Source organism: Arvicola amphibius, chromosome 5, assembly GCF_903992535.2.
Source record: "Arvicola amphibius chromosome 5, mArvAmp1.2, whole genome shotgun sequence".
In the NCBI taxonomy this organism is placed as follows: domain Eukaryota; kingdom Metazoa; phylum Chordata; class Mammalia; order Rodentia; family Cricetidae; genus Arvicola; species Arvicola amphibius.
The window spans coordinates 32,146,744-32,172,320 of record NC_052051.1 but is presented as its reverse complement, the minus strand read 5'-3'; the positions used below and the strand labels follow the sequence as shown (position 1 = coordinate 32,172,320).

General features: G+C 41.1%; 1 protein-coding gene across 1 annotated transcript in view; it reads left to right on the top strand.

Annotated features, from left to right (window-relative positions):
• The window catches only part of Sec23b (SEC23 homolog B, COPII coat complex component), a 38,440-nt gene extending 12,863 nt beyond the window's left edge, over window positions 1-25,577 (top strand). Inside the window, 12 exon segments of the mRNA XM_038332220.2 lie at window positions 196-319; window positions 3,222-3,302; window positions 5,284-5,376; window positions 6,255-6,269; window positions 6,271-6,362; window positions 9,181-9,334; window positions 12,255-12,332; window positions 15,145-15,306; window positions 17,114-17,200; window positions 17,447-17,602; window positions 18,435-18,500; window positions 25,108-25,577. Of these exon segments, the coding sequence (XP_038188148.1) occupies window positions 196-319; window positions 3,222-3,302; window positions 5,284-5,376; window positions 6,255-6,269; window positions 6,271-6,362; window positions 9,181-9,334; window positions 12,255-12,332; window positions 15,145-15,306; window positions 17,114-17,200; window positions 17,447-17,602; window positions 18,435-18,500; window positions 25,108-25,197 (1,198 nt within the window). The 3' untranslated portion in view covers window positions 25,198-25,577.

The following is a 25,577-nucleotide window of genomic DNA, read 5'->3' as shown; positions in this document are numbered from 1 at the left end:
TTTTGTTTAATGTTTTTGAGATACTTTCTTTGCTAAATACAAATTGAACTTGGTATTTTTCATTTAAGTTAATCTGTAGCACCTGTGTGGTCATGTTTTTCTTTGTGTGTGTTAAATATTGTTTGTGAATACTATGGGAACAACCGAATGGCTTCCAGTTCTCTTAAATGTATACTTTCCCCCTTTCTTACCTAGAGGCCACATGGTGATGGGAGATTCTTTCAATACTTCTCTTTTCAAGCAGACATTCCAAAGAATTTTTAGTAAAGACTTCAATGGAAATTTCAGAATGGCATTTGGTGCTACATTGGAAGTAAAGGTACAGTAGACTTTTAGAAAACTTATTTTAAATTAGCTTATATAATTAGTTTATAGAATTTTCATATATACATGATAAACATTTTCTTATTTATTATTTATTTGAGGCAGGGTCTCACTGTGTATCCTCAGTTGGCCTGGAACTTGCCATACAGATCAGGCTGGCCTAACTTACAAAGATTTACTTGCCTCTTCCTGTGTGCTCTACTGTACCCAACCATATTGAAGACTTTTGAAACTTTTCTGGGATTAGTGTTGTTAGTTGTTTACTTTAGACACTGGTAGCCTCAGCCCGTAAATGAAGCTTTAAAGATCACGTAAAAGGATCCAACAAGATGGCAATCACAAATATATTGCCTACTATAGTCCTTTGCCTCTCAAGGATGACCTATGTTTTATTAAAGTTCTAAACAGAAAGTTCCTGGTTTTCCTCAGGCCCTACTCTGCTCTGCTCCATCCCACTTTAGGATTTTGGAGTTAGAGGGGCCAGGTTGGGGTTGGTTGCTATACTGAGGCTTGGGGACAGGCAGTCATGCATGGTCAATATACACCCAGCCATTGGTGTGAGTCACTGCATTGCACCTTTCTTTGGGTCACAAGCTCATAAATGACATGGAGACTAATTATTAAATATGAATGTTTGGTCTTAGCGTAGGCTTTTTCCTCAACTAGCTCTTGTAACTTAAATTAACCCATATTTTTTAATTAGTGTTCTGCCATGTGGCTCAGTTACCTGGTTATTACCTCTCCTTTATATCGTAATGGATTTCTTCAGTGTCTTGCTGGTGTTTCCTCCTCTCTTCTTGCCTGAGTCCTCTCTTCCCTTCTCTCCTGCCTATCTATTGGCCATTCAGCTCTTTATTAAATCAATCACTATGACACATCTTCACACAGTATAAATAAATAATATGCAATAATAGCACTGAGTAGGGTTTATATTTAAGAACAACTGAGGTGTCCTAAGAGCATTATGAGTTTAAGTTTGTATTTCTTTGTAGGAGATCATAGTCCTATGTTGACAGAGGTTTCTGTCCTGCCTGTTCCTGCAGCCGTTGAGTCCCAAAGAAACACACAGAGGCCTACATTAATTATAAACTGATTGGCCTATTATCTCAGGCTTCTTTATTAACCCATAATTCTTGTCTGTGTTAGCCACGTGGCTTGGTACCTTTTTTGGGAAGACAGTCACATCTTGCTTCTTCTGCTTCTGGGTTATGGCTGCAGACTGACTCTTTCTTCTTCCCAGAATTCTCCTGTTCTCATTGCCCCACCTCTACTTCCTGCCTGGCTACTGGCCAATCAGCATTTTATTAAACAAGTATAAGAAACAAATCTTTACAGGGTAAAACCATTGTCCCACAGCAGTCCTAGACAGCTGACACTTAAGTCATTGAGAAATCACGAAAAGAGGCCATTAGATACTGCCATTAGAGAATTAGAGAAAGCGTTATATCTAGAATAATGTAACTTATATATCCTAACCTAGGATAATTTAACCTTTAAACAGCGTTTTTAACTGTTTGAGAGTTTTGTTTGTTTATTTAGCAGAATTGGAAGTTATTAAAAGGTGATAGAGAGATTGCTTAGTGGGCAGAGTGCCTGTTGTTTAAACTAACTACATCAGCATCTGTGTAAAAGCATATGTAGGCTTGAGGGTTTTTGGTTTTTTTTTTAGATAAAGAGGAATAGACTGAACAACACATGCCTTTAATCTCAGCATGCAGGAGACAAGAGACAGGCAGATCTCTGAGTTCGAGGCCAGCCTGGTATATAGAGCAAGTTCCAGGACAGCCAGAACTACACAGATGAACTCTTTCTCAAAACCCAGCTCACCCCCAGACAAAAAGGAATGGACTGAATTCACTTTAATTTGTAAGTTTGAATTCACTTCAATAAAGTGAATTCAGTCTTTAAAATCTCCATTTGTGCAGGCAGTGGTGGCTCATGCTTTTAATCTCAGGCACTCGAGAGGCAGAGGCAGAGATCTCTGTGAGTTTGAGCCCAGCCTGGTCTACAAAGTGAGTTCCAAGACAGCTAAAGCTAAGCATTTGTTTGAAAAAAAAAAAAAAAAATCCAAGGCAGGAGAATCTTGAATTTGAGGCCAGGGACTATATATATAGGCCCTGTCCATTTAAAAAAAAAAAAAATCCATTGGTCTTATCATTATGTTGGAATGTTGGAAGTTTTGAATTAAATACTTTTAAATAATATGTTTACTGGTTAGAAATCTATAAGTATGACTATGCATGGCCTGGTGTGGTGGTGCAAGCCTGTATCCTGGCACTTAGGCCGAGGCAGGAGAATTGTGGGTATGAGCTCACTTGGGCTGTCTAGAGATTTCCAGGTTAGTCTCAGCTTCTTAGGAATCCTGCTCATTCAAAACAATGAATAGGTGTGAAAATGCTACCTTACTGTGTCTTTGTTCTTTCCAGACAGAGTTTCTCTGAGTAATGGAGCCCTGACTGTCCTGGAACTCACTTTGTAGACCAGGCTGGCCTCAAACTCATGGAGAGCTACCTGCCTCTGTCTCCCAAATGCTGAAATTAAAGGCATGTGCCACCATGGCTCGGCTTTTTGTTTGTTTGTTTTTGATTATACTGTGTCCTTTTAGTTTGATTTTTTAGACAGTGTGATGAATTCAAGCTAGTGACAAATTCACTGTCTAGTGAGGCTGGCCTTGTCGTGATCTTGTACCTCAGCCTGCCGAGTATGACTGCTGCACCAGTGCCCCTGGTCTCCTGACGTGCTTTTGAAGGTGGCTTTGTTGCAGCTCTGATCAGTGCTAGTGCTCCTGGAAAAGCTTGAGTGGGCATTGGATGGTGTAGTTCAGTAGAGAGTTTCCCTGGGACCTTTCCTCTGGTGACGGCAGACTGGCTCTTAACTTATTGTGTGATTTGTTTTAGACCTCTCGGGAACTGAAGATTGCAGGAGCTATTGGTCCATGCGTGTCTCTGAATGTGAAAGGACCGTGTGTGTCAGAAAATGTAAGGAAAAGTCCTCACCCTCACCTGTCCTGGAGTAGACTCATTAAGCTAAGTCACATCCTGGATGATCTTGCTTTGTGTCAGTGTGGGGTGTACCCTGTGTGAGAGGAGCTCTAATCCTTACTCATGACAACTCCAAGAGGTAGTGTCTTTGTCCTTCTGTCCGTCAGTCTGTCTGAAAGACCAGAGCAGGAAATATGGAATCAGAGAGGTTAAGACAACCCTTGCTCAGGGTTTGAAGCTGACCCAGAGGAGCTAGATCTCAGGTTCTTCTGACTACATCTGAATGTATGGATGCCATCTCACTGAGAACGAAAAGCCATCCCTACAGCAAAGGCAGACATTCAGAATTCTTCCAGAATAACCTGTGTGGTGCCTCATAGCTTAGAGTTGGTTCCCTTTGTCTGACTTCACTTGATAAGGAGCTTAGTACACGGAACCACCGAGTTGGTTGGACAGTGGATGACACAGATGCGTATGCATTGTTAATGTGTGAGAGCAAAGTTCAGTCATCCCTTGGGTGAGTGGCTTTGCTGATGGCCCACATGCTGTAAGTATGCTTTAGCTGAAAAGGCACAGCATCTGGTTTATGAGGTCCCTTCTGCGTTGGTTACATGCATACATACATAACCATAACCTCGGAGGTATGGAAGTAGATCTGTGTTACATCAAGGAATGAAATCATAGACTTCTCTTTGATTAATTTAATCCAGAAAAAGCACAAGTTTGAATTCTCCACTTCTCTCTTCTATGTCTTCTGTCGGTTCGTAGTTTGTGGTTACTGGCTTGTCTGTAATCTGTGCAGTATGTGTTTGTCTGAATGCTGTCTGGGTGTCTCACTGCCCCTGGGCCTGTCTGTCTCCATTGTATTTATTGAACAAGACAAAAACTCCCACTGGAAAGTATTAAGTGCTTCTTTACAGAAATCACTAGCAGTTTTATAAGGGGAAAGGTCATTTTACGAACCACAAACTGACCCAGAAGCACTCAGTACTGCAAACAAGCTCTATCTGTATATTATTTCTAATATGTGGTGGGTATTATTGTTGTATAGGTTGTTTCCAGCCTGTCAGTTGCTTTCAGCAAATGATTACAAACAAGTATGTTAATACATACATACATATATATATACACATACATTACTCTGGGTCAGGGGCATGAAAGAGTACATAACTTAAGAGTAAAGCTATGCATTAGCTTAGGTTGTAAAAGCTCATCTTGGACTATCCAAGCCAAGTAAAGTTGGTTGTTCCACTTATTCTTTTAAGGTTACACTTAAACATACTGATTATAACGACAGTAGATGATCAAGAGGTGTAGTATTTGACTGTGATGTCCGGTAAACGTTCAGTCTATCTGAATGCAAGAGCTATTTTCATAAAAGTATAATCCTGCTGTCTCTGAGGTAGTCTTGGGAATGTTGTTACACAGTCCTGTCCTTCCCCTTGTTGTCATTCCACAGTGGGAGGGTGGATTATAGAACTGTTGTGGATTTAGGTGCATATGCTACTCCTTTTATAGTTGAGTAGCTTGGGCAAATTCTTAATGCACTATATTCAGTGTTTTTTAGAAAATGGGAAATTTGCTAGTACTTGCTGAAGCAAGTTAGGTTTGAAAGACAAAGCTAGAGTCTGGTTAAAGCTTCTGTCTCTTGCATATATTTTCTGAGGATTATAAGCTCTCTCTCTCTCTCTCTCTCTCTATATATATATTATATATGTGTGTGTGTGTGTGTGTGTATCATACATTGAAATGACTTAGCATGTCAGTGATTTAAAAGTACTGTAAATACAAATATTTAGGACTCTGTCTGGTCTGTAATTACACTCTTGCCTAGACATTTTCACTGAAATTTAAAACTTCTACTCAAGTAAAAGTTTCAAGTGACCTACCATGCTCATTCGCTGCTTTTCATCAGTGGTTTCTTTGGGTTTCTTCTTTTTGTATTAATATCCTTTTTAATTCCTCTTCTTATCTCTAGGAGCTGGTTGGTGTTGGTGGCACAAGTCAGTGGAAAATCTGTGGCCTGGATCCCACGTCTACTCTTGGCATCTACTTTTGAAGTGTCAATCAGGTGGGGTTGACATTAATTTTTTTTTCACGTTATATCTTCTGGATTTATTAGAAAGTATTCTCTCCATCCTGATACTACTTTGGTATCACATAGACATTGTACTAATCTGGTATGCTCTTTCTAAACTCCTTCCATCATCTAGTTAGAATCAAACAGCAAATACTTTGTTCCCTTTATTGTTGAGCTGACAAGGCCCTGAGATGAGTACTTGTTTTTCCCAGCCATCATAATAATACTCATAAATTTTTGAGGGTGTCAGACTTTCCCCAGTGTTTTGTTATGAAAAATCACAAAGATTTGTACATGCAACACCTGCAAAACCCACTAGCTGGATTCTGTAATTAGCATTTTACTACAGTTGCTTTATTAAATATCTGTTGTTCTGTTTTACTTTTGATGCATTTTGTGGGTACAGGGGAGATGAGGCAAGGTGTCTTACAGACCTGGGTGGCCTTGAAGTCCTGATCCTTCTGCTTCCATATTCTATATGCTGGGAGTACAGGTGTATGTCACCACACCTGGCTTATTTTTGATGTATTTCACAGCAACTTGCAGACATCAGTGGCTTTCATCTCTAAATAGTTTAGTACCAATATTATTAATTGGATTTACTTTTATTCCTTCTGATACTGGAGACTGAACCCAGGGCCTTTTGCATTGTATGCACATGATCTACCACTGAGCCACACACCCAGACCCAATTCATTTGAATGTGCTAATCCCCCCCACCTCTGCCTTTAGATAAGAGTTAATATACAATGATCCCATGTAACTTTTAAGTGTACCATTGAAATGTACCAAGAACCTTACTTTAGTAAAGGCTGTGTTTTAGTTATGCCTTTGACAGTAACCTGAGTGGGCCCTTCCCCACCCTGCAGCATAATGCCCCGATTCCCCCAGGGAGGCAGAGGTGCCATCCAGTTTGTCACTCAGTATCAGCATTCCAGCACTCAGAAGCGCATCCGAGTGACCACCATTGCCCGCAAGTGAGCATCTTATTTCTTTCCTCTTGAGTCCAAAGCTGATGATTTTCCCGTGAGAGTAACCTGTTGAGTTTGTCTTTGCTTCCCTTGGATGGTTCTCTCAGCTCCTCCCTGACTCACTGATCAGCCATTCCTGACTATATCCAATTGAAAACTTTCTCACACATACCTAGAAAAAATCAGCTTTCAATAGGAATATAGTTTATGAAAATTATCTTTCATTATTTTGTTTGCTAGATAAGTAAATCATGCTTCCTAGTAAAGATGTAAACAAGCATAAATATGGTTGGCCCTCTATAGCCATTAGTTTCACATCGTAAATTAGCCAAACCGGAATGTGTATTATTGTTTAACATTACATCTGTATTGAAAATGTACAGACATTTTAAAAAATTATTATTCCATACAGTTAACAGCTGTTGTATAGTATTTACGTTCTCAGTGGTAATGTAGAGATGAATGAGTGTACGTAGGAGAATGTGTTTAGATTTTTTACAAATACCCATGCCCATTTTATTTATATTTCTTTTATTTATTTATTTATTATTTATTATTTATTTTGAGATAGGATCTCCCTATGTAGCCTTAAATGACCCTAGAACTTACTATGTAGACAGATTTGCCCATGATTGCCATGAAATCACAAGATATCCGATGTCTGCCTCCTGAGGGCTGGGGTTATAGACATGCAACCACCACTGCTTAGGTATACTATGCCATTTTATATCAGTGGACTTGAGCATCCAGGTATTATGATATCTGAGAGGGTGGGTACTGCAATGAGTCCCAGTCGATACTGAAAAATAACTATTTACTTATGGGTGTCTTTACTTACCCATTCCCAGAATTAAGTCTATGTAAATTTAACTGCACACCCCCATTGCTGTGCTGCTGTATACCATATATTTATGGCAGCTTATTTCTTATGTGTTCACACTTATATCTATCTCAGTGTGTGTTCATCTCTGGCTCGCATCTCATTTGTGTTAATGGTCACACACTATTGCATAATTTGCATGGGATGCTGCCTTTGTTAAAGGGTCCTCACGTGCTTCTCCAGCAGTGCTGCTTTTATATTTTCTTTTTAGGAATGAATTCACACATGCTAGTATTTTTTTTTCTTCTCCTTTTAAAAAATTTTTTTGGAGTGATGTTATTCTCCACATGACTGGGGACTGAACCCAGGGCCTCTCTCGTGCTCTCTCACTTTACCACTGAGCTGCAGCCTCAGCCCTAAGTGTCTTGTCAGCCGTTTCATAGGTTGAAATTTTAGATACTACTGCAAACTTATTATTCTAAGAGGCTGATTTGTTTTCTCTTCAGTATGGGCAAGGAGAGTACACTACTACCCTCGTTAATAGTAGATATTAATATTTAAATATAAACAGTAATATCTCATCTTCATTTGTATTTCATATTCATCAGTGAGTTGATACTTCATGCTATTTTTTCTGAGATAGAGCCTGCTCCAGTCCATTTCTTTTGCTATGATAAAGTGTCCTGACAAAACAATGGAGAAAGAGGGTTATTTTAGCTCCCAAGTCTGGATTGTAGTTGATCAGGGGGGATGTCACAATGGCAGAAGAAGCTTGAGGGAACTGCAGCCTGCATCTATATAAAGAGAACAATGTAACTTATATCTGCAGCTCAACTCATGTCTTCCAGGGAGTGGTAGCCCCACAATGGGCTGTGGGTCGTCCCACCTCAATAAAGAAAATAAGTGGAAGGGCTAGAGAGATAGCTCAGTAGTTAGGACCACTTGCTCTCGCAGAGGGCTGTCGTTGGGTTCCCAGCACCCATACTGCATGCTTCACAACTGCCTGTAACTATAGCTTGAAAGATCCAACGCCTCCTTCTTACTTTGGAGGGCACCACACACACATTTACATATACATGGACATAAAAAATAATTTTTCTTAAAAGGAAAAAAGAAAAAAGCTTTTATAGGTGTGCCCAAAGGCCATGTAAATGGCAGTTTCTCAAACCTGGTCTAGGCAATCCCTGATAGAGACTTTTATCCCAGCTGATTCAAGGTTATGTCAAATTGACAAAGCTGATTGTCTCAGAGTGCTGACCATCTCAGAGTTTTTGCCCATTTTTTTTATAAAGCCTTTCCTCTCTCCCTCCCTTTTTCCTTCTCCCTCCCACCCTCTCTCTCTCTCTCTCTGTCTTTCTCTCTCTCTCTCCTCTCTCTCTCCTTTTATTTCTTTGCTTTTTTAAAATACCCAGTATTATGTAGTTTGCCTGACCTTGAATTCATTCTGTAGTTGAGTATGATCTTGCAAATCCTCATCTTTCTGCCCTTACCCTCCCAAGTGCTCAGTTTACATGCCATACCTGCCTCCATGCCCAGATGTGTAAAACTTACTACTTTTTATTCATCAATTTGCAGAGAGTATTTATGTATTTGGATTTGTGCCTTTTCTCTTTCCTGGTGGCCTTTTAGCTCTTTTTATCTTTAGTCACTTGAAAACTCTTAAATATCATAATTTATTTTTCCAAGGGCGAGATACTAAGAAGTCATTTTTGGTAAAGTTGTAAATACTTAAATTTTTTTGTAAGGATTAGCCTAGATGAGGAGCATTGGGTTTAGACTTAACGTTGTGGGTATCTATTGTTGTTCTGAGTGAATTATGGGGGAAGTTTTTCTCTTTGTGCTTCTAGCCTTCAAACAGCACCTGAGGGTGACTGAAATGATGTCAAACTTCCTTAATGAAAATGTAGTGCCACATTGTCTTGGACAAAAGAACAGGATCTGAGCAGAGATCTAGTCTCTGGTAGCCCCTGATCAGAAGTGCGGCACTAACTCTGGAATTGTCAGTTGGGCAGATGCACAGAGTCAGCTGAGGCACATAGAAGCAGCATTTGACCAGGAGGCTGCAGCAGTCTTGATGGCACGGCTTGGAGTGTTCCGGGCAGAGTCAGAGGAGGGACCCGATGTGCTCCGGTGGCTGGATCGGCAACTCATTCGACTGGTAATTTGGGAACAATGCATTGAGTTTGTGTCTCTTCCCACATAAGCCTATTGTTTTTTAATTTTAAAAAACCATTTATTTATTTGTTTATTTATTTGTATGTGTGTTTTTCTGTGTGCTCGCGTGCATGTGCACACACATGGCAAAGTATGTGTATGTGCACCAGGTGTGTATATGAACCTGTGACTGTGGAGGTAAGAAGGTGTTGGATCCCCTTAGAACTGAAGTTATGGGAAGTTGTGTACTGTGATGTCGGTTCTGGAAAGTGAACCCCAGTCTTCTGCAAGAACAGTGCTCTTAACCACTGGGGTGATCTTTCCAGCCCCAAAGCCCTCTTATTTTATATAGTCAATAAGGAAGAATTTCTATTTTTAGATGCATTCATTAGTGCTTTGCCTGCATGACTGTCTGTGTGAGGTGTCAGAAGCCCTGGAACTGACACGTCTGTCTGTGTGAGGGTGATCAGAAGCCCTGGGACTGGACAGCGTGATGACTGCCATGGGGAGTCCCTGGGAACCTGAACCAGTAGTCCTCTAGGACCCATCGTGCTCACCAGCTGCCTGCTGCATCTTCTCCAGCCCCAATTTAGCAAGAATTTAATAGTTGCTCACCTTTTAAGCCCAAACACTGGACTGTGAAAGAGATGTAAAATTTCTTTTTCTCTTTATATTTGTTCCCTCAAGGGCTGACCTTACAGTGTTTGAGGAAATAGCATGGTATGGGGACATTTGGGGAGTAGTACAAATCTGTGTAAAAGCTGAGTAGAGAGTCATTGTAAATGCTATGGCCCTAATACGTTCTAGGATATCAAAAGGGGGTTTTAGAAATTGGGCTCCAGACACAGTGAGTTTAGGGAATATTTTATGTATTATCCAGGTCTGATTAGGAGAGAGAGAAGACAGACAGAAGGAGCCAGGTGTGGTGGTGTAGGTCTATAATCCTTCCACTGGGGAGGTGGAGGCAGGAAGAGCTATTTTTAAAAGTTATTATTGGCTTCTGTCTTATAAAACACCATGACCTAGGCAACTTACAGGAGGATGAGTCTGGATTTACTATTTCAGGGGTTCAAGTCCATGAAGGTGGAGTAGGGGTAGCAATTGTCAAGCAGCTGAGAGCTCACATGTCAGGTGACAAGCAAGAGGCAGAGAGCGCTAACTCAGAATGGTGGGAGTCTTTTGAAACCTTAGAGACCAACTCTAGCAACTTTCTTCCTCCAGCAAGGCCATATTTCTTAATCTTCTCCAAGGAGTCACCGACTGGGGAAATAATACTCATATGATGAAGACTTACCAGGGACATTTCATTCAAATACAACTTGTGTTTCAGGTGGACAAGTGCAGGATGGCGGTGAGGCAGAGAGTAGGAAGTGGCAGCAACTGCAGGGTGGGTTGAAGGTCTGTCTTTTTTTTCAGTGCTTCTGCGTGTGAATGCACACGTGCATGCAGGTACTAGAAGAAGGCATTGGATCCTCTAGAGCTGGAGTTACAAGCAGTTGTAAGCTGCCTGTAGTGGGTGGTAGGAATTGAAATCTGATCCTCCGTAAAAGCAGTAAGGCTGTTAACAATGGAGCCATCTTCCTAGCCCACTCCACCCTCCAACTTTAAAATGTAATGTTTCTTTGGTAGGTTGTGAGCTAGAAAACGTAGTCCAGGGAAAAGTGATCATGTAGTTGGTGGAAGTCCCAGCTGGAGCTCAGGCAACACTGAGGAAGGGGTTTGGATAACTTTGGTCTGTTTCTTGTGTTCATGTGTAGATAAAGCAGGGAGGGTGGGACAGGAGATAAGAATTAACTTGTGAGCAGTCCAGAGGAGGACAGGGAGCCTTGAACACAGGGCTGATGGGAAAATAGAGGATGAAAAGTAAATTGGCTTTTTTTAGCAGCTGAAGAAGGACTAGGTTTTTTTTATTACAATCAGTGTGGAAGTGTGTATGTGTGTGGTGTGTTGCGCATGCACATGCTTGTGGTGTATACCATGGGGGTACAAGTAGAGATGTCAGAGGCATGGTGTGTGGGAGTTGGTTCTCATCAGGGATCAGAAACTCAGTTTGTCAGATTTTGGGTGGGCAAAGTGCCTGTCCTGCTGAGCATCTTGCTGGCTTTCAGGAGGCAGTTTTAAGGCAGTTTGGAGGAAGCCCATCGAGGCTAATAGTGCTAGGAAGGAAGCTCAAGAAGATTAGGACTAGGAAAGCACATGAGCTTTGAACACGGAGAAAGCTAAATAGTTAGGAGCAGGGTTTTCTTAAACCCAGGGCCTCAGTCTCTAGTGTCTGGAGGGCATGTTTGATCAGAAATAAAGGCAAGGCTAGAGATGTGGTGTGCATGACTGTAATCTCAGCACTTGGAAGGCAGGAGAATCACCTTGCATTTGAGGTTAGTATATCCCTCTCAAAAAGCTTAACTAACTAGCTAACTGACTAATTAGCTGACTAACTAAATAAAGAAATAAAGCAGGAATACATTCTGGTTCAGAAACCTACCATTGAAAGGAGAAAGAAACTTGAGTTGTAATAGCAGACAACAGCAAGGCTGATCTATAATTGCTAGTTTTCATGGTCTTTGAGGGTTTTCATGTGGAGAGGTGCCTCCGAGAGCTTTCTGAACACACGTGTGGTTAGAGTGCTCCTCAGACCAACATTGCTGAACACACGTGTGGTTAGAGTGCTCCTCAGGCCAGCATTACCACCAGTTGATTTGAGATTAGAATCTCCCATTCTTACCCCAGGGTCTTGAACATGCTAAGTAAGTGTTCTACCACTGAACTCTAGTCGTCAGGTTCTGTGTTTTGACAAGACTTGCTGACTTGTCTGCCCTTCATGCCTGAGATATGCATGTCTGAATTCATAAGAAGTAGTTCTTTGGTCTGGGACTTTTCTAGGTGACAATAACCACTCTTTTTTTTTCCCTGTTTTCTTTCAACAGTGTCAGAAATTTGGGCAGTATAATAAAGAAGACCCTGCGTCTTTCAGATTGTCAGACTCCTTTTCTCTGTATCCTCAGGTAAGAGCTATGGTTTTAAAGATAACTATAGAAGAATGCATTGTTAGAACTTTTCTATAATAGGCTATCCCACCTCTTTGGACCTCTGTTGACGCCAGCAAGTGTATGGCACTTGGATAGTGCTTTGTACATGTAAGCGGCCAATAGCTGGGTCCTAGGACTTTCAGGTGCTGTGTCTGAGCAGGATATGGTGGGTAATGGTGTGAAAGAGCCGTGGGCTGGCCAGTCAGGGTGCAGTGCCCGCACAGGCCCTGCTGCTGCTCTTAGATGAGGTCTGAGAGCTCTGTGGGTCTGTGTTTCCTCCAATTTAGAAGGAAGAAGTGGCCTGAAGCAGTGATTGAAATCTCTTTAAAGCTGTGAAATCCTTACCTTCAGAGACTCTCCTTCAGACGCCAGTGTGAAAAGCAGACAGATCTGAAGCCTCTTGGGTTCCACTGAAGCCTGGATCCACTGGATCCCACCAGTCTCCACCTTCCAGGGACTTTACTCAAGAGAAAGAATATCTGTCCCCAAAGAAACTAAGCCCAGGAGGGAAAGCACTTTTGAGACTTTTAGAGTTGAGCACAGTGTAAGAGTCCTTCTACCTTAGAATGCTCTGTAGATGAAATCGTGAAAGCCTTCTCATCTGGTGTTTCCACACTGGGCTCCTTCATGGGGGAGTTCTTTGAAAAACAAAGCAAACAAAAGAATTTTAGCTGGGGGCTGGACAAATGGCTCAGACTTAAGAGTGGTTGCTGCCTTTAGGAGACCTAAGTTGGGTTCCCAGTACCTACATCAGGTGGCTCACAACTGCTTGTGGCTCTAGCTCCAAGGACCCGACACCCTCCTGTGGTATTCTTGGGCACCTACATGTGACATACAAACACATAGAACGCATATATAAAATAAAAATAAATTTTAAAAATCTCATCTGGAAGTCTAGAGAGGTGGCCCAGTTGTTAGCAGTGTGTACTGTTCTTTTCAGAAGACTGAGTTCTGTTCTCAGCACCTACATCTGGTGGCTCACAACTACAAATAACTCCAGCTCCAGGAGACCTGACATTTCTGGACTCTGGACACCTATAGTCAGATACACATGTCTCCGCCCCCATAATTAAAAGTAAAATAAATCTTTAAGGGGTTGAAGAGCTGGCTGAACAGTTAAGACTGCTGATTGCTCTTCCAGGAGGATACAAGTTCAATTCCCAGCACCTACATGACAACTAACAGGTCTTTGTAACTTCAGTTCCAGGGGATCTGACTCCCTCTTCTTGCCTCCTTGGGCACGGCATGTCCATAGTTCATGGACATGAAGGCAAAACCCCATCCATGTAAAATAAAATAAAAAACAAACAAACACTAAATAACGAGCAAGTCATTAAAATAAAAACAAATCTTACCTTGCCATAATGGCACACATCTATAATCCTAGCACTTGAGAAGTAGAGGCAGGAGGATTAGGAGTTTACAGTTAGCCCAGGCTACATGATCCTTGTTTTTTAAAAACAAAACAACAAAACAAAAATACCTAAAAGTGACGCTTAAAAGCAACAACTGTAAGACATTTTTAAAATTGTGTTTAAAAAAAAAAAAGACAAAATTTATCTTCTCTGGTGGGCATAAGGAGATTCCTAGTACCCAAGCAAAAGCTGGGTAGGTGTGGTGGCTATTTATAACCTAGTTCTCAGGAGTTAGAGATGGGGTCTCCAGGGCAAGCTGGCTAATTAGAGTAGCCTGTTGGCAAGTTCTGGGTTCAAATTAGAGAGCAATAAGTACAGTAAGTACAAGTGGAGCGTGGTAGAGAAAGACAGGACATCCGCTTGGAGTTTCCGCATGTATATATACACACAGGTACGCATACATAATTGTTTGGCCACACGCATGCTTATGTATAAACACATGCAGGCAAAAACTTACCTTTTTTTTTTTCTGTTTTTTTGAGACATGGTTTCTCCATGTAGCTCTGGCTGTCCTGGAACTCACTTTGTAGACCAGGCTGGCCTTGAACTCAGAAATCTGCCTGCCTTTGTCTCACTAGTGCTGGGGTTAAAGGTGTGAGCCACCACCGCCCAGCAAATACTTAACCTTTAGAAAAATTTAAGGGATATGTGCGGTCATGTGCACAGGAGTGCAGTGCCTTCAGAGAGGGCAATTAGAGCTGGAATTATGGGTAGTTGAGAGCCATGTGACTTGGGTGCTGGGAGCTGAACTCAGATCCTCTGCAGGAGCGGCAACACTCTAGCCTCAAGTTTATCATCTTAACCTCTTTGAAATGTATAATTGTGTGCTATTAAATATATTCACATTCTTTTTTAAATGATTTATTTATTATATTTTGTGTGCATTGGTCTTTTGCCTGCATGTATATCTGTGTGATGGTGTCTGATCCTCTGCAACTGGAGTTACAGACAGTTGTGAGCTGCCTTATGGGTGCTGAGAATTGAACCCTGGTCCTTTGGAAGAGCAGCCAGTGCTCTTAACTGCTGAGCCATCAGCCCCCACATTCACATTCTTGTGTACCAGAGCTCTATAATTTTTTTTTATTATCTTGCTGAGCCAATGTGGTGACACATGTTTGTAATTTCAGCACTTGGAGGACTGAGGCAGGAGAATCTCAGATTTGAGGCCAGACACAAAAGATCATCATGTCATAAAACAAGCAAAGCCCACCTGGAATGGAATACCTGTGAAACTGTAAAACTGTGTACCCCTTTCCTTGTCCCCAGCTCTGTGTCTCGGAGTCTAGGTTTCATGTTTTAGAATCCAGAGTAGATGGCTCTGCGTGTCCAGCATCACAGATGTATCCTTTTGTCTTTTTCTTTTGTGCATGCAGTTCATGTTCCACCTGAGAAGATCTCCATTTCTTCAAGTGTTCAACAACAGTCCCGACGAGTCGTCTTATTACAGACACCACTTTGCCAGGCAGGATCTGACGCAGTCCCTCATCATGATCCAGCCCATTCTCTATTCCTACTCCTTCCATGGACCCCCAGAGGTGAGGCTGGGCATCCGTGCTTGTCTAAGAGTGGCGTGACTTCATCATGAGTGATTTTGGTTGTTTTTCTTTATCAAATAGAGTCTTAGAGCAGAACTGTAAACCTTGAGTTTATAGTGCTTTATATTGTTTCTGAGTATTAAAAAAATAGGAAAAGTCAGATAATATCCTAAGGCTGTTTTTGGTGTGTGGAAAGCAGGCATAAATTGAGGAAACCCACAGTGTTCACATACTTTGTCCAGTACGTCCAAGCCTTCTGAAGTCTCTAAGAGAAATACTAGTATGAATCCAGAGAAGGCTTTATGCAAAGAACCAAGAAATGGACGACTACAGAGAATTTGGGGCTGGTAGAGAGCTTGCCGTGAATACATGAGGACCTGGTTCTGGCACTGAAAAAAAAAAAAAAAAGGAATCAGATGGCAACCCAAGTACTCAGTAGAAGGAAAACAGTTAAATATTCTAAGAAATAGTCACATAATTTATATAACATAATAAAACATAAAAATGTAAAAATCCAAGTAGAAACTTTTTTAGTTTAGTAAAGAATGTCCTGTGGAAAAGAGGCTGGAGAAATGCAGCAGCCTTAAAACCTAACTGAGCAATATATGAGCAAAATTAAAACTGTCCTGAGACGCCTGCAAGAGTGGAGAGAAACAATAGAAAGGAAGAAGTGAAAAGATTGTGGAGCGAATCGCTGGCACACAGTGACAGATGGCTCTGGCTCTAGCAGGCCCCACTTATTGTTGGTGAGGCGAGTGGGACCAAAGCAGAGACACCTTAAAAAATTTATGGAATGGAATGTTGCCCAACTTGCAAATAAAACCAATAACGATTTTTAAAGTAAAAAGGGCTAACAGCAGCCGGGCGGTGGTGGCGCACGCCTTTAATCCCAGCACTCAGGAGGCAGAGGCAGGCGGATCTCTGTGAGTTCGAGACCAGCCTGGTCTACAAGAGCTAGTTCCAGGACAGGCTCCAAAGCCACAGAGAAACCCTGTCTCGAAAAACCAAAAAAAAAAAAAAAAAAAAAGGGCTAACAGCAAAATAAATTCTAAGTTACTCATACTAAACTAAAAGCCTATAAAAGTAAAGAACAATATGGGAAGTAAACCAAAATCTCAGTATTTCTTTTTTTTTTAAATTTATTTATTATGTATATAATGTTCTGTCTGCACATATGCCTGCATGCCCGAAGAGGGCACCAGATCTCATTACAGATGGTTGTGAGCCACCATGTGGTTGCTGGGAACTGAACTCAGGACCTTTGGAAGAGCAGCCAGTGCTCTTAACCTCTGAGCCATCTCTCCAGCCCCTCTCAGTATTTCTTGTTTTCAACTACGGGTTTTCTGAAATGAGTACAAGTTACTTTTATTATTGAAATAAAATCATAATGAAACATATTTTGTGGTAAACTTTGAAAACTTGCATTAAATTCTCTTTCATACAGGCATCCTTGTTCATTCTAGCTCTAGCTACGGTAGTTGAGAAAAGATCAGCTGATTAAGAATAGTTCTGGAACAGAACAGAGAAAGGTCAGATCATGCTCTGGCTTCTGGACCACAAACTAGCATCAGTTTCTATCCCCGACTGATGGAGTGTCAACAGCCTGTGTCTTCTACAAAGCTGAGATTTAGAGTTATCAGTTTGGGGAGTGGAACGTAGCAGTGTGTGAAGAGGGGCAGCCCTGTGCCAGAAACGTTTGTGAAGAGCTTCTTTGCTTTTTGTGGACTTGTGGTGGGGGTGGGGGGGGGGGGCTGGAGTGGCTGTTGTGTAGAGAGGGAGAACTAATGTCACCTGTTCCCTTCCATAGCCTGTGCTCCTGGACAGCAGCAGCATTCTCGCTGACCGAATTCTGCTGATGGATACTTTCTTCCAAATTGTCATTTATCTTGGTGAGGTAAAATGATATCATCAGTATCTTTCTTGACTCCTGTTTTGTTTTGTTTTCCTGTTGTTTACTTTGATTTAGTGTGTGTGTGTGCATGGTCGGAGGATGGCTTGGGGGAGTCATTCTCTCTTTGCACCACCATAGACTTCTTTACTGGCAGCCTGATTTGGATGGTGCTAGTAGAAGAATGTCCTAAGTGTTGAAGGCTGCTATCAGCGCTTCAACAGCAGTTTTGGTTGGTTTGTTTTGGTGTAGACCATAGCCCAGTGGCGAAAAGCTGGATACCAGGACATGCCTGAGTATGAAAACTTCAAGCACCTTCTGCAGGCACCACTGGATGATGCACAAGAAATTCTGCAAGCACGCTTCCCAATGCCACGTTATATCAACACAGAACATGGTGGCAGTCAGGTGGGTGAGCCCCATTCTAGCTCTAATGGATTTTTTTGTTGTTTGATGATCTGTTTTATGGATATTAATATCAATAGACTGGTTACAGTTTTATGTGGTGGCATAAATTTACCTACAGGTATTTTTTCAGCTATGATTTTTGTTTAGTTTTAGTTATTTTACTTCCAGGCTGGCCTGAGACTCACTGTGTAATGCAGGTTGGTCTCAAACTCATGATCCTCAAAGATTTGCTTCCTACATGTCTTGGTCAGTGCCCTATTGCTGTGAAGACACACCGTGACCACGACAAGTCTTATTTAATTGGGTGGCTTACAGTTCCAAGGTTTAGTCCATTAGCATCATGGTGGGACATGGCGGCGTGCAGGCAGACATGGTGCCTGAGAGTGGAGATGGCGCTATGTCTCGATCTGCAGGCAATAGGAAGTGAATTGAACTATTGATAGCTTGAGCATGAGAGACCTAAAAGCTCGCCCCCACAGTGACACTCTTCCTCTAACAAGGTCACACCTACTTCAACACAGCTGCACCTCCTAATAGTGCCACTCCTTGTGAGCTTGTGGAGGCCAATTACATTCAAACTACCACATGTGTGCCTTGCTATGCCTAGTGGTGACTTCTTTTTAAATGGATGTACTAATATGAAAATATAAGATTATCAGTATGTCTGGGGAGCCAATGGGCTTAAGATAAAAGTAAAGTAATAGATTTCTAGACAGGAGAAAAAAGGGAGAGAGAAAAAAGAGAAAAAAAATCTATTTTAAACAAATGTAAAAACTTTACTTTGTGTATATTAATATTACTTTTAATCTCTAAAATATTTTTATTTTTAAAGGCTCGATTCCTGTTGTCTAAAGTTAATCCATCTCAGACACACAATAACTTGTATGCTTGGGGACAGGTAAGAATTGCTGGGTGTCTGGGGAGAAGGTTAAGCTACTTTTAGTTAAAGCTTGTTTGAGCCTATAAGTTAAACCTGTTTTGGTTCAGACAGAATAACTCTGTTGGGGTGTGGACTCCAAGTACCATAGTTATGTGGGGAGTAGGGTACTACCTGTGTGGGTCTCCTACACACAGCTTCCTGTGCTGGGGGCGGGGCAGTGTGCACCACTGCTGCCTTTGTGCATCTCTCCTCATGCGCATGCCTACAGGACATCTCCTGTTCCCTATTGATCTATCCACTCTTCACTTCCAGCCTTACTCCTTTGCCTAATTATTCTCTAAATTTGTTTCTCTTTCAAGATCCTAAGGATCTTGAAATGTTTTAATATAAACTTTGTTTATATTTAAAATTTGTTAAATTTAACGTTTTAAATTAAACTTTGTTCTTGAGATAGCTGTAAGTTTATCTGCAGTTATAAGAAATAATACAAAAAGTCGGGCATGGTGGCACGTGTCTTTAATTCCGTTACCCAGCTTGCAGAGGCAGGTGGATCTCTGAGTTCCAGGCTAGCCAGGGCTAGTGAGGCCCTGTCTCAAGAAAACTGAATCATAATAATACCAAGAGATACCCTGTAACTTATTTTTAAACTAATAATAGTAACATTCTGAAAAATAATAATTCAGTATCATACTCAGGATATTATCAGTGATATGATGATCTCTCATAGTGTTTTTCATAACCATTACCACCGTCCCCCATCCTTAACATTTGGTGCTTACTAATCCTTAGCTCAGTATTTCTGTATTCATTATTCAGATTGTTAGGTAGGGCTAGGAATATAGACCAGTGGGTCAGTGGTAGAGCACTTGCATAGCATGCAACAACTTCCTGGGTTCCATCTTAGCAACACACACACACACATAACTATAAGGTCATACAGTAGATTCCCTGTTATGGTTGTTTTGTTTCACTCGAGTGTAATTATCTGTAGATTGCTCTATGTTGTTATGTGCATTAATAATCCATTCCTTTTTATTTGCAGAGAAGTAATCCACAGCATACATATTACATTTGGTTTGGTCATGCATCTATTTAAGGGCATCTAAGATGTTCGCAGTTTTGAGCTCTTAGGAATACAGTTGTTATAAACAATTAAGTACAGGTTTTATTTGAACATGACTTCGTTTCTTTGAGATAAAGGCACAAAAGTATATTTGATAGGTTCTATGATAGTTGTTGTTTAGGATTTTAAAGAAACTGCCACACTTTAATCTCTGCTAGCAGTGGCTGAGTGATGCAGTTTTGCCAGCATTTGATGTTGTCATTCCTTGTATTTTGGGTATGGTAGCTATCTAGTGCTCCATCTACCAGGGCCTATGTAATAGGTCAACGCTGTACTACTGAGCTGCATCTCCAGACTTTGGTTATTTGAGACAAAGACCTCACACTGGGATATTCCTACTTCAGCCCTTACTCGTGCTGGCATTCTAGGGTGTGCGCCCTAACTCGGCTATCACTGTCTTTAATTTATATTTCCTAATGACTGATGATGTTGAACATTTTTTTTTCATGTTCATCACAGGTGGCTTGTATGCTATCTTTTTATCTTCTGTGAAAAAATCTCAATATATCATTTGTTCTATGGTCTAATCAGATCATTGCTTTCCTATGTTGCTAAGAGTAAGGGTTCCTCCCCCCATTCCTTACCAGACATTTCTCTGCATAGTCCTTCCTGGCTGTCTTGGAACTCAGTCTGAAGACCAGGCTGGCCTCAAATTCACAGAGATCCACATGCCTTTGCTTCCCGCGTGCTGGCATTAAAAGCATGCACTGTCACCTCCCGGCTGAGACTCCTCAGTCTCATGTGAGGTCTCTATGTGTCCTAGATGCTACTCCTTTTTAGGTGTGTCACTTGTAAGTACTTTTATTTGTAACTTAGCTGTTCATTCTCTTTACAAGGCAGAAGTTTTAAATGTTTACATAGTTTTACCTTATCAGTTTTTCCTGCTGTGAATTGTGCTTTTGGAGTAAGGTTTAAGAGCCCCTTTTCTAGTCTTAGATCCTGTCCAGTTACTTTTGTATTTCTGTCACAAAGCAACTTATTAAAGAAAATGTTTGCCAGTCGTAGTGGTGCACACCTTTAATCCTAGCACTTGAAAGGCAAAGGCAGGAGGATCTCTGTGACTTCGAGGCCAGCCTGGATGGTGGCAGCAATGGTGAGAGCTCACATCTTGTTCCACAAATAGGAAGCAGAGAGATAACTCAAAGGGGGGGGGGGGTAGTCCTTTGAAAACTCAAACCCAGTTATACCTTTTCCAATAAGACCACACTTCCTGATCCTCCCCAAACAGCAACTGGAGACTAAAAATTTAGTATGAGTCTATGAGAGCCATTCTTACTCAAATGACCACAGATCCCAAATATTTTGTTTTGTTTTGTTTTCTTTTCTTTTCCCCTTGTAATCTTTAAAAAATAGTTATATGGGGGTTGGCGAGATGGCTCAGTCGTTAAGAGCACTGGCTGCCCTTCCAGAGGTCCTGAGTTCAATTCCCAGCAACCACAGGGTGGCTCACAACCATTTGTAATGAGATCTGGCGCCCTCTTCTGGCCTGCAGGCATACATGGAGGCAGAATGTTGTATACATAATAAATAAAAAATAAAAAAATAGTTTTATATTGCATTTTAGGCAATAATTCATCTTTATAGTTTTATTGTCATTATTTTGAGATGGAGGTCTCTCTGCATAGCCCTGGCTGTCCTGGAACTCACTATGTGACTAGGCTGATCTTTGAACTAACAAACCCACCCATCTTGTCTTCCAAGTCCTGGGAGTAAAGGTTGTGCATCACCATGGCCCAGCTTTGATTAATTGTTTTTATGGAAAGTAACTGGGGATTTCTTCTACGCATGGATATCTAATCGCTTTGGTATCATTTATGGAAAAAGGCCGTTTCTTGAATTGCTTTTGTATCTTTGTCATAGATCACAGTAGGATGTAATTGTGAGTCTATTTCCTGGTTTCTTATTGTTTTGCTGATCTGTGCTTATACCAGTACCAGAGCTTGAAACCACAGACTAGATTCTTTGCACATTATTCTCTTGAGAAAAGCTCTTATTCTAGTTCTTTTGCTTTTCTTTATGAATTTTAGACTAATCCTTTTTTGTCTTTAAAAATACTTCTAGGCGTTTTATAAGAATTTCAAGCCTATTTGAAGATAATGTTGACTTTGGAACTTCGTATGACACTCACTCGTACTAAGCGTCTTGATTCATCTATTCATACATGTATTTCCCATCTAAAGGTGGGTTTTGGGCTTGGTGGTCTCAACTTTATTTACTTGTTTTGAAGCAGGAACCCTAGTACAGGCTGACTGGACTTGATCTTCCTGCCTTAGCCTCCTAGTGCTGAGATCACTGGTGTTCTCTATTCCTGCAGTATTTGATTTGTATTTTGATAACTCTGATTTTCATGATAATACATAGAAAAAATATGTATATGCTCATCGTGATGTTCTCGTGTATAGTTCTAGGAACTGTTTATAGTAATTTTTTGTGATTATCTTCTGAGATAGGCATGTCATCTGCAAGCAGAGCCAGTTTGACTGCTTTTTTTCAATTGGAATGACTTCTCCTCTTGCAGTGAGAACCCCTAGTATCAGGACATTCTTCCAGAGACCTCAGGCTTATGTGACAAGCATTCTGCCTTTTACCACTGAGTACAGTGGTAGCTGTAAGCTTTTCCTAGATCTCTTTATCAAATTCTGGAAGGCCTTTCTGTTGGTGTTTTTTTGAGATTCTTTGTTATCAGTGAGTATTGAATATTGAAGTATTTTTAAATATATTCTTTGGTATAATCATGATTTTTCCTTTTTAAGCTTTTTACTAAGGCAGATTATATTGATATTTTTGAATATTAAGCCAACCTTATCTCCCTTCCTCCCTCCCTCCTCCCTCCCCCCTCCCTCCCTCCCTCCCTCCTCCTCCTCCTCCTCCTCCTCCTCTGCCCCCTCCTCTGCCCTGGCTGTCCTGAAACCTGCTCTGTAGCCTAGGCCAGCCTCAAACTTATAGAGGTCTGCCTGCCTCTGCCTCCCCAGTGCTGGAATTAAAGTTGTGTGCCATCATGCCTGTCTTGGGGTTCATTCTTGAGAAATTTGCTGGAATTTTCCACTGAAACCATCAGAGCATAGCGATTTCTTTACATTGCTAATTTACTGTCTGTAATTGTTAAAGGTATCCAAATTATCTTTTCCATGTTGAGTAATTTGGCAGTTGTGTGCTTTGAGGAATTATTTTTGTTAAGCTTTCAAATACACACACACACATTCTTTAGATATCCATAGTCCAGCTTCATTCTTTATTTTAGTATGTTTCATTTTCTTCCCTGTCTTGCTAGAAGTTTGGAAGTTTATCTTCAAAACTACTGTTAATTCCACTAGTCGAGGATAAGACCACTACCACAACTGAAAGCCAAATTTGAAGCAAGTTTTAATTTAATACTGACTAGGTGGATGGGCTCTGGCCATGTCCATCTCTGGGTTTCCAGGAAATGGCCCAGAATCAAGAATGGCAAGGGCTTAAGAAGGAAAACCCATAATTCATTTCATTTTCCATCAGGTCCAATTAGGGGCAAACATTTATCCTGACATACTTCCAGCCTACAACCAGTCAGGGGCTAGCGTACTTTCTGCCTGTGAACCTCTCACTCACGTGTGATCAAGAACGTTGGTGCAGATGGCTCAAACAAACTTGTTAGGGGAATGAAAGCACGTGGCTTGTTACTGCCCATAAACCATAACCTCCAGCATTTCAGGAACTGTCTGTATCTGTCCTTGGGCAAGGGGCTTGCAGATGAGGGGCATTTTTGTTTCATGGATCTCTAAGGTGTAGTAATTAAAAACTTAAATGTAACTTTGGCTTTATTTCACTGACTTTTCTCAGCTATCTCTTTATTTTCAGCCCAACTGACTTCTGTTTTGTTTGCTGTTACTTCCTTCTGTTTGCTTTAGATTTCTTTTACTCTGCTGATAGAGCTTAAATTGTTGGCGTGTGGGCCTGGAGAGATGGCTCAGTGTGGTGAGGAGCACTGACTGCTCTTCAGGAGAACCCACTTTGGTTCCCAGCACCCATACAGTGGGTCACAACCATCCTTAACTCCAGTCTTGTGGGATCCAGTGTCCTCTTCTGGCCACCAAGGGCACTGCATGCACATGGCGCACAGACATGCATGCAGGTAAAACACCTCTACATGTACAATAAATAAGAAATGAAAATAAATGAATTAAAAATTGTCATTATAAATAAAATAAAAAATAAAAAAGCTGTACCCTCTTCTCATTAGTGTTCCCTGTCCACACTGCCGTGGCTGTGTCTCCCAGGTTTCAGCGCCTGTTGCTTGTTTCCAACTCTGCTGAGTTTTCCTCGTTTCTTGTTACTGATTTCTCTGTAGATTCCATTTGGTTGGGAATATACTTTGTCTGGTTTCAGTTCTTTATATTTGTTGAAGTTTGTTTTATGATCTGGGACATAATCTGTCTTGGTTTCCATTCCATGGTCACTTGAAAAGAAAGAGTATTGTGTAGCTAGCTGCACTTGAAAAGAAAGAGTATTGTGTAGCTAGCTGCACTTGAAAAGAAAGAGTATTGTGTAGCTAGCTGTTCAATGGAATGATCTACCAGTCAGTGTTAATTCGATCCTGTTACAGTTGGTGGCATCACTGAGTTCTTGTGTATCCTTACTTGTGTTCTCCCAGTTTGTGAATGAATTGTCCAGCCCAGCTCTGATTTAGCTGTGACTCTTCTTCACTTCTGTTAGGTTTTCCTCACATGCCTTACTCCTCTGTTTAGTGTGTACATATTTAGGATTATTATGTTTTCTTAGTGTGTTGGTCCTTTTATCATAAGTTATGTCCTGTGTTTCTAGTAATTTTCTTTGCAATGACATTAATAAAGGCATTGCTTAGATAATGCAATGTAACTCATCTGTTTCTGTGACTGTGGCTCTATAATGTACTTGGAATTGTCCTACCTCTATCATCATAGATTTTTGCTCAGGATTAGTGAATTTTAGGAAAGAAAGAAAGAAATTACCCAAAACCACTATTCCTAGGTAATAGAAACTAAATATTTCATGATGTACATATGTTATTTCTTTACAAATTTGAGATCTTGGTGCAAACTGCCATTTCTACCCGGTCTTTCCCTCTAGAGAATTAATTAAATCACAAGTACCCCATCTCTTGGTAGTGTCACTCATTCTCGTGCCTGTGACACCTTTCTGTTATAGCAGAGCACTTTAGTGATAGCGTGGTGCTGGCAGTGGTGTGCTCCATGACGGGATGCTGTACAGACCGGAGGGCTCACAACTGGTGGGAGCCCTGGATGATCTGAGAGAATCTGTGGACCGGCATATACTCGTACACTGTTGGCAGCGGGCAGGAATGACCAGATCTCAGGAAAGGGTTTAGAGAAAAGCATGCTTCTGGTGAATGGAATTAGCTAGGCATAGGATGGGGTAGTGAGGAACAAAGGTGACACCTATGAATGTTCTCAGGCAGAAGGCACCAAGCTGGGAATCCCAAGTAGCTGTTGAGGTCTTTGTCAATAAGCCTTTGTGGTTGCGTTGCAGGAGACTGGAGCGCCCATCCTGACGGACGATGTCAGCCTGCAGGTGTTCATGGATCACTTGAAGAAGCTGGCTGTGTCCAGTGCCTCTTAAACTAACAGAGCAGCCGGAAGTGGAAGACAGGACTGTCAGACCATCCTCACACTGGTGATATCACCTTAGCAACATTCCTTTCTCCTTTCTGGAAGATTCTAATAAATAACCCAACGAATTTTTATATGTATATCTTCAGGTTATAATACATCTTCAGGTTATAATTTATTTGTATTCCTTCTCTGCCTGTTTTCCTACACATGAGATTATATAAGGTCGTAAATGTTCTGCTAATTGTAGATGTTTACTTACTTTTTGTACTTTAATGTTTTAGAGTCTTTGTAAAATCAGAGTTTATGTATTTTTGGCTGCTTGTTTAAGTGAACCTTGATGATCATAAAGGAAATAAATCTGGATGAGAAGAGCATTGGCCAAAATAA